This window comes from Vicia villosa, linkage group LG5, assembly GCF_029867415.1.
Source record: "Vicia villosa cultivar HV-30 ecotype Madison, WI linkage group LG5, Vvil1.0, whole genome shotgun sequence".
Lineage (NCBI taxonomy): Eukaryota > Viridiplantae > Streptophyta > Magnoliopsida > Fabales > Fabaceae > Vicia > Vicia villosa.
Window position 1 is genome coordinate 161,629,792 of NC_081184.1, and position 14,112 is coordinate 161,643,903.

General features: G+C 29.6%; 1 protein-coding gene across 1 annotated transcript; it reads right to left on the bottom strand.

Moving 5' to 3' along the window:
- Positions 1–11,953: 11,953 nt before the first annotated feature.
- On the bottom strand, positions 11,954–13,827 carry LOC131603591 (heavy metal-associated isoprenylated plant protein 7-like). Its single transcript, XM_058875956.1, has 5 exons — positions 13,672–13,827; positions 13,360–13,573; positions 13,057–13,265; positions 12,873–12,960; positions 11,954–12,658 (listed from the first exon to the last, which is right to left on the bottom strand). Exons 1-5 carry the CDS (start codon positions 13,678–13,680, stop codon positions 12,213–12,215), a joined length of 966 nt encoding a protein of 321 aa, XP_058731939.1. The 5' UTR covers positions 13,681–13,827; the 3' UTR covers positions 11,954–12,212.
- Positions 13,828–14,112: the final 285 nt, after the last annotated feature.

The following is a 14,112-nucleotide window of genomic DNA, read 5'->3' on the forward strand; positions in this document are numbered from 1 at the left end:
AGGTCACAGGAGGTGTATCACCAGTCGAGATGTTGTTTTCAATGAAGCTGAAATGGCTTTTAAGAAAACTGATGATGTTGGTCGAAGTACAGAAACATCTGACGAAGAGCTGGAACAGGTAGAGATTCCTGTTGAGGTGGAGCATGTTGATGCTGAATTGCATGTCCCTGATGAAGTCGAAGAAGAAGCAGAAGATGCTGAGGAAGTTGAGGAAACTGACGATGACTACCTATTGTCGAGAGATAGGTCGAGAAGAGTCATCAAACCACCTCAGAGACTTGGGTATGCAGATCTTATAGCTTATGCATTAATCTCTGCCAGTGAGGTTCTTGATGATGAACCTAGAGATTATAAGGAAGTTATGAGGAGTCAAAATAAGACTGAATGGCTGAAGGCCATGGATGATGAGATGAAATCTCTTCATGATAATCACACTTGGGAACTGATCAAGAAACCTGCTGGGGCAAGGTTAGTCAGCTGTAAATGGATTTTCAAAGTTAAGGAAGGAATTGAAGGAGTGACGTCGAAAAGATATAAGGCAAGGTTAGTCGCAAGGGGTTTCACTCAGAAAGAAGGTGTCGACTTCAATGATGTGTTTTCTCCTGTTGTGAAACATAGGTCCATTCGAATGCTGCTTGCCATGGTGGCACAGTTCGATCTTGAACTGGAACAGATGGATGTGAAAACTGCGTTCTTGTATGGTGATCTAGATGAAACGATCCTGATGAGGCAACCTGAAGGGTATGTCGAAAAGGGGAAGGATGATTATGTGTGTAAGTTAAAGAGATCCTTGTATGGGCTGAAACAATCTCCTCGACAGTGGAATAGGAGATTCGACAAGTTCATGGCACGCATAAGTTTCATTAGAAGTCAGTTCGACCACTGTGTTTACTTCAGATTTCGACCTGGTAATTCATTTGTTATTTTGTTGCTTTATGTGGATGATATTCTCATAGCAAGCAACAGTGTCGAAGATGTGATGAGGGTGAAGGCTGAACTCAATAAGGAGTTCGATATGAAGGATCTGGGAGCTGCTTCCAGGATTCTTGGAATTGACATTCGAAGAGATAGAAAGAAGTCGAAGTTATGCCTATCTCAAGAGGCATATCTACGGAAGATTCTTGAAAAGTTTGGTATGTCGAATTCGAAGCCAGTTGTGACTCCAACAAACCCTCAATTCAAGCTGAGTATTGATCAGTGTCCCAGTACTGATGTGGAAAGAGCCTATATGAATAGCATCCCATATGCTAATATAGTTGGTTCTTTGATGTATGCTATGGTTTGTACTAGACCCGACATAGCATACGCAGTAAGTCTTGTAAGCAGGTACATGGCGAATCCTGGAAAGGCTCACTGGCAAGCATTGAAGTGGATTTTAAGGTACATAAATGGGTCTCTGAATAGAGTCCTAATTTATGGTGGAGCCTTGGGTGAAGATGGTAAAGCAGTAATCGAAGGATATGTCGACTCTGATTATGCAGGTTGTATGGATTCCAGGAAATCTATTTCTGGATATGTTTTCACTATGTTTGGCACAGCAATTAGTTGGAAAGCAACACTTCAGAAGGTTGTTGCTCTATCAACCACTGAAGCGGAGTACATTGCATTAACTGAAGCTGTGAAAGAAGCATTGTGGCTTGAAGGTTTTGCGAAGGAGCTGAAACTTCAAGGTCGAGGTATCACTGTTAAATGTGATAGTCAAAGTGCAATACACCTGTCGAAGAATTCAGCCTATCATGAGCGAACTAAGCACATTGATGTGAGGCTGCATTTCGTCAGAGGAGTAATCGAGCGTGGAGAAGTCCAAGTGCTAAAGGTTTCGACTGAAGACAATGCTGCTGATATGATCACCAAGACATTGCCGAGTTGCAAGTTTTTCCACTGTATGCAGTTGATAAAGCTGCATGAAGAAAGCTAGTTTGTTCCTTGACGTTGTAGAGTTAGGTCCAAGGTGGAGATTTGTGAGATATTGGATCGAACTCTAGTATTGTCGAAGGGTAGCTTCTTGGTTCGACAGTTCGACAGGGTTAAGCATGAAGTCGAAAGATTGTTCACATGCTGGTGTCGAAGTGTGCATGCTGTAGTCGAAGATGGGTCTAGCATGCAGATGTCGAAGATGCTAGAGTTGTTAGCATGTTAAATTAGGTTTTAGTGTTTAAACCCTAATTTGTTAAGTTAGCTTGTTTATTAAGTTGGCTTGTGTAATGGGCCTTGCTGAAAAAGCCCATTAGTTAGTATGTTAGGTTTTATTATAAATAGCATACTAGTCTCTCATCATTGCTAAGCTGCAAATCCTAATAAAGGGTGAGAGAGGTTATTTGTTATTCTTGTAAACTTGTAATCTTGTTTTAAGAGAAAGTGAAAGAATAGCAGTTATAACCAATTCTCGTGTTCTTCTTCTCCCCTATAATTCCCTATTATACTTTGTTATTGGTATCGTTTTTCACAACAAATAATTTTTATATAGTTTCTAAAAAATTTATTAAGCATTTCGAAAAGATAAAAAAAATATTATATAGTTCCTAAAGAACTGAAGAACTTATCAAACATCCATAAATGATAGAAAAATAATAATTTATTATATAGTTCCTAAAGAACTTAGTAAGCATCCCGGAAGATAGCAAAATGACAATATATATAATTTTTGAAGAACTTATAAAGCATTTTCTTAGGATTGCACGAAAAATGTTTATTTCTATCATTGTTTGAAGATCTATAATCTAGCTCTCGAAAAATAATTATATATATATATATATATATATATATATATATATATATATATATATATATATATATATTATAAAGGATCCCTAAAGGATTGTTCAAAGAATGATTTATTGTATGCATTACCTTGAATCAATGACGATTTTCAAGGATTCTAAAAAAGATGTTAAACAATCTCAAAAGGATTGTATAATAATATTAAAGAATCTCAGAAGGATTAAATCAATAGTCTTAAAGTTTCTTATAAGGATTGGAAATATCATTATTTTTATTAATAAAAGATTTGCGATTGAAATTCTGAATAACTACTTAAAAACATATTTATGATTGTAAATTTATTCATATTTAAAAACATATATTTCTTAACTAAATATTATTAATTTGTTATAAACTATTGATTGACAAAATTAATGTAATTAATTTAATATTCATTTTATAACAGAATGTTATAATATTGTGACTAATTTGTAAAGATTGATAATTATTTATTTAATAATTAGATGTTATGAATTTATTATTAATTTGTGTTATTGTTATTAGTGTGTTTTATAAAAATATAAATAAAACAAATCGCCCAAATATAAAATGAATTTTTTTTCTGTATGTTAATATTTATTTTTTAAATTTTTATATTATAATTAAAGACAATTCTTAGTGGTGATTTGATTGAATAAATTAGTTTCTTAAAAATAATGCATTTTATAGTATGTGTAACTTTTTTTGTTTAATTTTCTAATGAACAAATATTTATTTTCTTTTGTATTAATTTTGTTTATTAAGTTATATTTCTTGTATAAAATTTGTAGAGTTATTTATATTTATTGAATAATTTTTGTATTCTAAATTCTATATTTATAAAAGTGAGAAAAAAATGTAGTAATGTGTTTTATATACTATCTAATTATCATCAAAATTTATAAATTTTTTAATGTTGAAATTATAAATAAATTATATGCCATTTATTATTAAAAATATATGTAATATAAATAATTTTATTATTTATTATGGATTGAGTCAAATTAGAAGAATAAAATCATATGTAGTATTGTAAACTACATATCACATGTAAGTGTATTGTTGGCAAAATTAGTTGAATCATCTCAAATGTACTATGATGCGAGAATTAGTTTCAATAAAATTTGTGTGTTTCCAAAGAAACATTTGAGAAATTGAGTTTTTATGACATTAATTGTTTTATCGACTAAAAGATCATGCATATCTCTACTCACAACCAGAAATTTGTGAAATTATTTTCTCAACTAATTAAACTAAGATTTTGTTTTTTAGATTTTTTTTTTTAGAAGTTCTTGTATAAGTATCACATATATTATTAAAATTGATATTGCATATCATGTAATATATGTTCATAAAAAGAAAATGAACCTGAAGATCCATTCTTTAGACGTATAAAGTTAATTATATGGTTGATACTTATGAGATTATCAATTCTAAATTCGTTATTTGAAACACCCAAAATATAGCATTAAGATATTTATCCGCATTAAGCCAACAAGTTAGTGTATGATAATTCTCCCATTAACTTACAAATTATTTTAGGTTAATAGCCATATACGTCTCATCTAAGTAAACTTTTGGATGTGCTGTGATTTTTTAATTACTTCAATATAGTATGCTAAGATACGTTAAGATGATTTTTGAAAGAATGTCGAGAAAATGTATTTTATATGAATTTTGTATTTGAAGATATATCTTGATCTTTGAAGTTTAAAATACTATTCATTTGCAAAGTTTATGAAAGAAAATTATCAGCTGCTAATACTCCATTCAAAGTAGATTCTTCTATTGGACAATATAATATTCCAAATGAGTTGTAACTACGCCTGAAGCGTTGTAGAAAAATTGGTTCCAATGTTAAAAGTCCTCTACTTAGAAAAGAAACTAAAGTTAAATATAACCCAAGTGAGGATTTAAAAATTTTAAGAGCACTTTGACATAATTTATTTTGCAGTTCCAAAAGAACTAATCAAGTACTTGAAATATGAAATAAAGAGATTTCGATAAATTATGTCATAGATGAAATGGAATGGAACCGAAATTAAAATAACCAAATAAAGTCGACATTGACAATGTATTTGTATGCAATATAGTGCTAAAGATGAGAAACGATAATGAGGATCATGAAACAAAGTCTATCAAAGATTTTAGACAAAGTGAGAATTGGCAAATGAACAAATCATGAATCAAAGTCTATCAAAGATTGTAGACAAAGTGAAAATATGCCAAAATAAACATATTCAATTGAAGAATAATTAAACTCACTTTAAAAGGAAATCCTTTTGGACCTGTAGTCCGAACACCTCAAGGTGTGAGACTAATTGAATATAAAGGACTTTGTGAAAAAGCAAAATAAGAATGGTATAAAGCTTGATTTGTTGCTCAATGATTGTCACAAATACCTAAGATCGAGTTTAATGAAACATATCCACCAGTAGTGGATTCAATTAATTTTCGATGATTAGTAAGTCTTGTAGCACATGAAGGGCTTAATTTTCACATGCTGAATGTTGTAACAACTTATTTGTATGGTTCACTTGATAATGAGATTTACATGAAACTCCCTGAAGGGTTCAATATACCAAATGTACATAATTCTGAACCTTGAGAAAGATACTCCACAAAATTGAACAAATCTCTCTATGGACTAAAACAACATTGACATATGTGGTATAATTGTCTCAATGAATATTTGCTAAGGGAGAGATATACAAATAAGTCCATATGTCCTTGCATTTTTATGAGAAGATCAGGAAAAGAATTTGCAATAATAGTTGTCTATGTTGATGACATAAATATTATTGGAACTCCTGAAGCTTCCAAAAGCTGTGAATTATTTTAAAAAATAGTTTGAGATGAAGGATATAGGAAAGGCAAAATTATGTCTAGGTTTACAAAGTAAGCATTTAGACAAAGGAATATTTGTACATCAAGAAGGCTATATAGAAAAAGTGTTAAAACGCTTCTATATGAACAAATGTCACCCGTTGTCTACTCCAATGGTTGTTAGATCATTAGATATGTAAAGAAAGATCCTTTTAGGCCTCGAGAAAAGGATGAAGAATTGCTTGGTCCTGAAGTACCATATCTCAGTGCGATTAGAGCACTGATGTACCTTGCTAATTATACACACCCTGTTTTATCAATTGCAGTCAATTTATTAGCAAAATACAATTCTTCACCTACACGAAAACATTGGAACGGAGTCAAACACATACTTCTTTAACTTAGAGGTACAATAGACATAGGTATGTTTTATACCAAAGTATCCAAACTCGAGTTAACAGGTTATGCAGATTCAAGTTAGGTATTTGTTTACATGTGGTGGTACAACTATTTCATGGAGAAACAAATAATAGCAGCAACTTCATCTTATCATGCAGTACTTTTAGCACTACATGAGGCAAGTCAAGAATAAGTTTGGTTGAGATCCTTAATCCAACACATACAAAATACTTGTGGTTTGTCTTCTGAAAAAACAAATACAACGACCATATGTGAAGATCACTCAATTGAGATATGGTTACATTAAAGGAAACCGAACAAAACATATCTCTCCAAAGTTCTTTTTCACAATTTATCTCAAAAAAATGGTGATATAAACATGCAACAAATTCGTTCATGTGATAATCTTGCTGGTCTTTTCACAAAGTCACTCCCAAGTAAAAGTCTTAATCAACTAGTACAAACGATTGGTCTTCGTTGTTGAAGAAATAATCGTTTAGCTGAGGGGGAGAAATAAATTTATTTTTAAATGATATTGTACTTTCTTTCCTTCACTAAATTTTTTCCACTGGATTTTTTCTAGTAAATATTTTAACGAGGCATATCCAAAACAAACATCCAAAGGAGAGTGTTATGAATAATTGGATGCTTGTTTTCCAATGATTTTATTCCTTATTTATAACAATTTGTATTTATTACATTATTTTGATATTATCCTATAAATAAGACCAATCTCTTTATAGAAATATACCAATGAAATAATACAAAATTATTCTATCTTTTTCTCTTCTTTTTATCTTATTTCTCTTTATTTTATAACAAAAATCACTTAGTACTAACAAGAACTAATATTAAAATTTTTGAGTCCTAATATGGCAAATATTTGAATGTTATAGTTAGGGCTATTCAACAAATCCATACAACTGTATTGAACCATAGAACCGAATTGAACCGTTGTTAAAAAAACTAAATCATTCTCTTTAGTTTAAGAATCGAACCACAGTTTATCAAACAGATCAATAACTAAACCACAGTTTATCAAACAGATCAATAAACTAAACTATTAACCGAATAAAATTTATTGAACTAAACCACTATTAACTAACCATATTTATGATATGGTATTACTTGGTTATGTTAAAACTTTGGTTCACTGATATTTTCTCCAAATTAACTTTTTAACATTAAAGTTAATTTTAAATATTAAAAGTTAATTTTAAATATTAAAAGTTAATTTTTAAAGAGACCTTTGTAATTAAGGATGGTTATGGCTTGTTCACGGTTGTGAGAGACTCTCTTTGGTGATGTTCGTGGTGATGAGAGAGAAAGCTCACGTGAGATAAGGAGCTATCTAGTTTTTAGTGGTGTATCATGCATATGTTGATGATTTGTCCTCTTTCCTTCTTGGGATGGTGTATTTATAGAGGCTCTTGAGTCTAAGGTTAAGGGGAATTATTCTCCCACACACACTACTAAATCATAGAGAGGAATGAGTTATTCCTTATTTGACCCAGTATTCCAGTCTATTGTAATAGGACACATAATCTCTCACGTGTACTAGAGGAGTGGAAAGAGTATGAGAGGACCAAGTGCAATCAAACAAGATGGTACTAGGATATCGGGGGCTTCATGGCCCATTTCGAGTGGGAGGTGTATTCGCTAGGTAACTCGCTTCTCGCCCTTTTGTTGGCCTTCCTTACTTTACGTAAGTGGCCCCTCTTTGGACTCTAATAAAAATATATCACTATAATACTTAAGAAAAAGAGAATTTCTTTATGGACCGCCCAACCTTCTTGGACACCCGCGACGAAAATACCAAAATGCTCCTATATTTTAGAAATGCATCTCCGAAATCATCTTTTTTCTGAAAGTTGATTTCGGAAGTGCAGTTCCGAAAACACAAAAAAAAAAGTGTTTTCGGAGATGCATTTCTGAAATCACCATATATAATAAAAATATTAGCCTAATAAATATTTAAATTAACACCTTATTTACTTTTTTTTATGATACATAAAAAAATCAAAACTAATATAATTCGAAATTTATATTAAAATAAGAATAAAGTAGTAAACAATTTTATTCTTACTTAATTTTTTTATATAAATTTTTGTTGAATAATTATAAATATATTTATTTTTTATATAATTATAATTATATTGTATTAGTTATAATTTTAGTAATTATTAATATGAAATTTATCAAAAAAATAATTAAACTTTTATGAGTTTTTTTTTAATTTATAATTGAAATTAAAAAAGAAATATCAACGGTATAATTATCATTATTACTATTCATAATTTATAAATTATATCAATTTTATGATATCTGAATTAAACAATATCTCAAAATTTTTAATTTTTTGGATTTTGATTAATTCGGATATGCATATCCGGAAAAACCTCTGACCATGAGTTTTTTCGGATATGCATATCCGAATTAATCAAAATTTCAATTTTTTTTTTGTGTTTTTGTTTTCAGAAATACATCTCCGAGTTAACCAAAATCTCAATTTTTTTGAAAATACATCTTTAAAGCAGAAGTATTTTTGGTTTTTGAACAGGGATTCTCCCCATTGGAGAATCTATAAAGAAATTTCCAAGAAAAATCATGTGAAATTTTCCTACTTTTGTTCTCCTACTTTTTTATTTGAAGTTTATCTATTCCTTCTATTAAATTGTCCAATCGTGAAAAAATATATTTTTCAAGGAAAATGTAGTCTCTAATTATTCGTTTAAAATAGTGGTAAATCAGTAAAAATATGCATAATTTAGCCAATTTTCAATTTTTTGCTTGAACCATTCAAAACTTTCATTGAAGAGCACAATTTCATTCAAAACATGTAAAGATAGTACATACACAACAGTTCTAATTTTTTTTGTTTTTGTTTTATTGCTTTAAAAAAAGAATACTTTTTGTTAAAAATGTCCATAAAACAGTCATGTATTTCAGCTAAAATTTTCTTTTCCTTTTCTCACACGAACCAAAGCCATAAACGTCTGTTAGGTGTCAGCTATAAATGCATATAATAACCCACTTGTAGAAACAGTATGCAAACAGAACTTCTCCCAAGAAAGTTACGGACAATATGGAAATTAAAAAAATGTAAAATGTTTTTTCCATAAAAGGGTCAAGATAACAACAAATGGAACATCGAAATTTTAAAAATGTTAATAAATGCTCTAACATTATTGAATAAAATTAAATTCCACATTATTGTACCAATGTTTTTAAAGATAAATGAGAAAATAGGAAATAGTATAAAATAATGTTTTCTTTTTAGAAGAAATAGTATAAAATAACTTTACTGTACCATTGAACAAGAATAAGAAACGTATATTTCATTAAATTACAAAGATATATTAAAAGGGATTTGCTAACCTGTTTCTTCATGACAATGATTAAATATTCTAAAAAAATAAAATATTTTATAAAAAATTTAACATTTTAATTTTCAAAGCATTAAATATGAAGATTATTGAGATAAATTTATTATTTTTAAAATTTTAATCATTGTTCCAGAGCACTGATTAACCTTTCCCATATTAAAATCACGACTAAATTACCATTTTGATTCTCTGGATTGATTCATTCAAAATATTTTCATATTTTACTTTCAAACAGCTTTGAAGTTTGAACTACCTTTTAATTTTTGCACTAAAAATTATTAATGCTTTATTTTTTTATAATTTATTTTTTATTTTTGTCTTTAAAAGTTCACATAATTATTTTTTATATATTTTCATTTTTTATATTTAAAAATTGATTATGTGCCAATTTTTTAATAATTAATAATATACATCAATTTTGATTTTAAAATTTCACAAAATTTCATATATAAATAATTTTCATGTTTCAAAAATAAGTTACATATTGTTTTTAAAGTTTCACAAAAATTCTTATCCAGTGATTTTTCATGCTTTACAAATAATTTATTATTTAAAAATAAATTAATTAACTTTAAATGTAAAAATATATGAAAAATTAAAATTGTTTGAATTAAAAATATAAAGATTATTTTTGTAAATAAGGATAAAATAAAATATCAAAATTATAATTTAATTACAATTAATTAGATAATTTTTTGTAAGATATTAGATTTTGTTTAACAAATACTCTACGTCTCAAAATAAATGTTATAGTTGAAACTTTTACAAAAATTAAGAAATCATATAAATTAATGACATTATCAAATTATTCTTATCAGTTATTAGTCTATTCAAATTAACATGGTCAAGGTAGCGGTTGAGTTCACGGGCAATGCTACTCAGAAAGTAGGTTCGAACTCGGTCTTGGATTTTTAGTTGCTCAAGAGTTTCAACATTAAACTTAATCCTCTGAAAGCTTTTATAGTTAATTAAGGAATTCTTGTGGCATCCTCCTGTTCTGCACTGGACAAAATGAAATACGGATGACACGTCCTCAGGGGTGCCTCAGCATGCGGCTTGTGGTGGTATCTACAGAGATCACACGGGTAAACATCTTGGTAGTTTTTCCAAATTCATTGATCCTAGGAATGCATTTATGGCTGAGCTTGTTGGAACCATCTTTGCTATCGAGATTGCAAAGCAGAAAAACTAGACTAATTTATGGCTTGAAACTTATTCTAAGTTGGTGGTATTAGCTTTCTCCAAACCAGGAATTGTCCCTTGGGCTCTTCGGAACAGATGGAAGAATGTCCTTCATCATACTAGGAATATTAATTTTTTGTAACTCATATTTTCAGGGAAGAGAATCATTGCATTGATAGACTCGCTAACTTAGGATTACATGTTAATGATTTCACTTGGTGGGAAGTTGTTCATAGGGACATTCTAATGGAGTTTGCTAAAAACGCTATTGGTCTTCCTTATTATAGAGTCACTCACTAAGAGGTTTTGGTTTGGTCCCCCTTTTTCTTTCTTTCTCTGTTTTAATATATTTTGTGGTGGCCAGTCCACCTTCTGGTAAAAAGAAATTAACATCAATGTTAAATGATAAAACAATAAATTAAAAGTATTTATTATAAAATATAAATTAAAAACTAAAAATAAAACTACATATTGATTATCTAAAATGCCAATATTATAAAATAAATATTTTTTTTAAAATTGACATTTATTTTAAAATAGAAGAAATATGAATTAATTTAATAAATATGAATTAGTGAAATATTTTAGGTTTCACCCCAACCTTATTGTTAAAATTTTTTTAATGATAATTTTATTGTAGTTTTACCTTATCCGATGTAAAAGATTAGGCTTTGTTTGGTAAGACATGTTTTCGAGCTTATAGCTTATGTCTTATAAACTCGAATGATAATTTAGACTCATTTAATAACGATATTTTCATCGTGAGTTTATAGCTTATTTTATTAGCTTATATCTTATTTTCTAGACGCTATTTCAAATAGCATTTTAGCTTATGTCTTATGACTTATTATTTTTTCTTTCCTTTTTTATTCTTATTATTTTAATTAAAATATATTTTTAACCCTTATAATTTATTTTAGTTTAAAATAAAATAATTATATATTAAATATCTTTTATGTCATTTTACATTTATAAATTAATTGAATCTCTAATTTTATCAAACACTAAGCTATAAGTTATCAGCTAGCTTAATCTACACGATTTAAAAGATTAATCTTTCAAATTAAGATGATCATATGCAATTATAAAAAACACTTTTATATTTTTATTGTATTGTATGGCCATTAAACTTGTAATAAAAATTGTAATAAAAATTAGTGTAATTATATTTTAAAAAATCTTTGACTTTTAATACTCTGAAAAAATATATATTTGTTTTTTATTTATTAAGACACTTGTCATGGTGACTATACTTTAAAAGAAAAACACATAAAAATATTTTAATATAAATAAATATAAAAATAAAGTGATTTAAATCAATTGACATGTACTATACTTTAATCGAAGAGTTCATTAAATTTAAAACTGAAAGTCTGAAACAGACAATAAATGAAAATTGCAATTATATCAAAAACTTTAAATAAACATAAAACCCTTCAATTATTTATATATTCTTTCATATATAACAATTAATTTTGGTTAAATAAAAAAAGTACAAGCGTTGCAAAACTCTACAGTTTCATCTGTAGATTACACTTTTCTACTGCAGGGAAAAGTACATAGGGCACATCTTACCCAGGATATGGCTATCAGTATCACCACCAAATTTCTCGCATAGACTCTAGAATCTTCCATAATTCCAATTTTACCCTTTACCCTTACCATTCTTGAACATAACTTTTACATTATAGAACAAGCATTGGGGTTCTCATCACTGAAAATCTGTGGAGGGTAAGCTGGTCCAGGATAAGCATGAAACTCCATACCATATCTCGGTGGATTATAAAAATATTCATTTTTCTTCACTTCCACCACCGTGGTTTCTTCTGCACCACCACCTCCTCCATCACCGCCACCACCACCGCCACCTTGTTTTTCATCTCCCTCTCCACCTTCTTTCTTTGCCTCTCCTTCACCACCACCTTTCTCATTCTTCTCATTCTCCTCAGTTTTCTTCTCTTCTTCCTTTGTTTCTTTGGCTTCTTCTTTCTTCTCCGGTTCTTGCTTCACTATCACCGCTTGTTTTCCGGTTCTCTTGTAAACATATTCAACTAATTTCTCACTTTCAAATACTCCTTTCACTGTCACCAGTGAGTTCTTCAGATCCGGTTCTGCTGATTCCACTCCTGCATGATAATAATGATAATAACTATTATAATAAAATGAGATTGCAATGTCATTTTTAAATATTTAATTAAGTTAATTATTTTATAATAATTTTTTATAAGAGAATCAAATTGTAAAGAGGATTCTGACAAATTCCTGAATAGATGGGACTAAGAAAATTGAATGAATAAAACTGAAAAAAATAAAAAACCGAATTCAATCTCAATAACAAACCTTTGATTCTTTCAATGCGTCTTTTGATTTCCTGAGAACAAGCTTCACAATGCATGTGAACTTTCAGAATCACTGTGATAACTTGAGGCTGCATTATCAATCACAAAAATTAAAAACTAATTCATCACAGATTCAGATAAAAAAATCTAAATAAATTAAGAAAAGAAAACATTAATTCATTAACCTCTTCTTTCTTCTCTTCCTCCGGTTTAGGTTTCTCTTTCTCTTCCGCTTTCTTCTCTTCCTCCGACGGTGGCTTCGGGATCGGAGAAAGAAGCTCAACTTGCCTATGACTCTTCCTTTGTACTCTTTCTAGAACCTTCAACGGATCCGCTTTTTCTCCTTTCACAACAACCTTGTGAGATTTGCAATCAGTTACAACATCTTCAACACCTGAAAATAAATCATGAATAATAAATTAGTAAATAATAAAAAATCCAAAACATAAAATCTAAAAAAAATAAAAAATAAAGAACATGAAAAATACCTGGAAATCCTTTGAGTGAACGACGAACTTTCCGAGCACAACCTTCGCAATGCATGAACACTTTCAGCACAATTTCCGGCGGCGGAACCGGTTCCTTGGTTTCCTCCGGTTTTTTCTCTTCTGTTGCCTTTTCACCTTCTTTCTTCTCTTCTTCTTTCTTTGGTTCTTCTGGTTTTTTCTCCTCCACTTTAGTTTCTTCAGGTTTCTTTTCTTCCTATTCATATTCATATTCATAAACAAACAAACAAATCAGAACATGAAGCAATAGTTTGAGAACAAGAAAAAAAGTTATAGCTATTGAAGAAAAAAAACCTCTCCCATTGGCTTTACTGTGACTGAACTTGGAGAGATTTAGAGAGAGAAACTCTTGGGAGATAAGCGAGGTTGGTTCCGCGGCGTTAAAATCTCGGTGTATTTTTATGTATGAAGTATAGTGTGTGTTGTGTTGTGTTAATTGTTTCTCTATCTTTATAATTTTTTTTATTACATTGTTATTGGGGTTAGATGGACCATCTGATTTGAAGCCACTCATTCTATCATCATCAACTGACGTGGCAAACATTAAGAGGCACGTGCGACGGAGGTTGTTCATGTTTATGACACATGGAAATTGGGATACGTAGTGATCTGTGTACATTGAAACTTTACTATTTTACCGTGACTTGTATATTTATTTACGGTGGTTTGGGTACTATGTATGTGGTAGTTCTTACATCACTTTTCCACCTAGTATTGCTTGAATTTACCGGAACA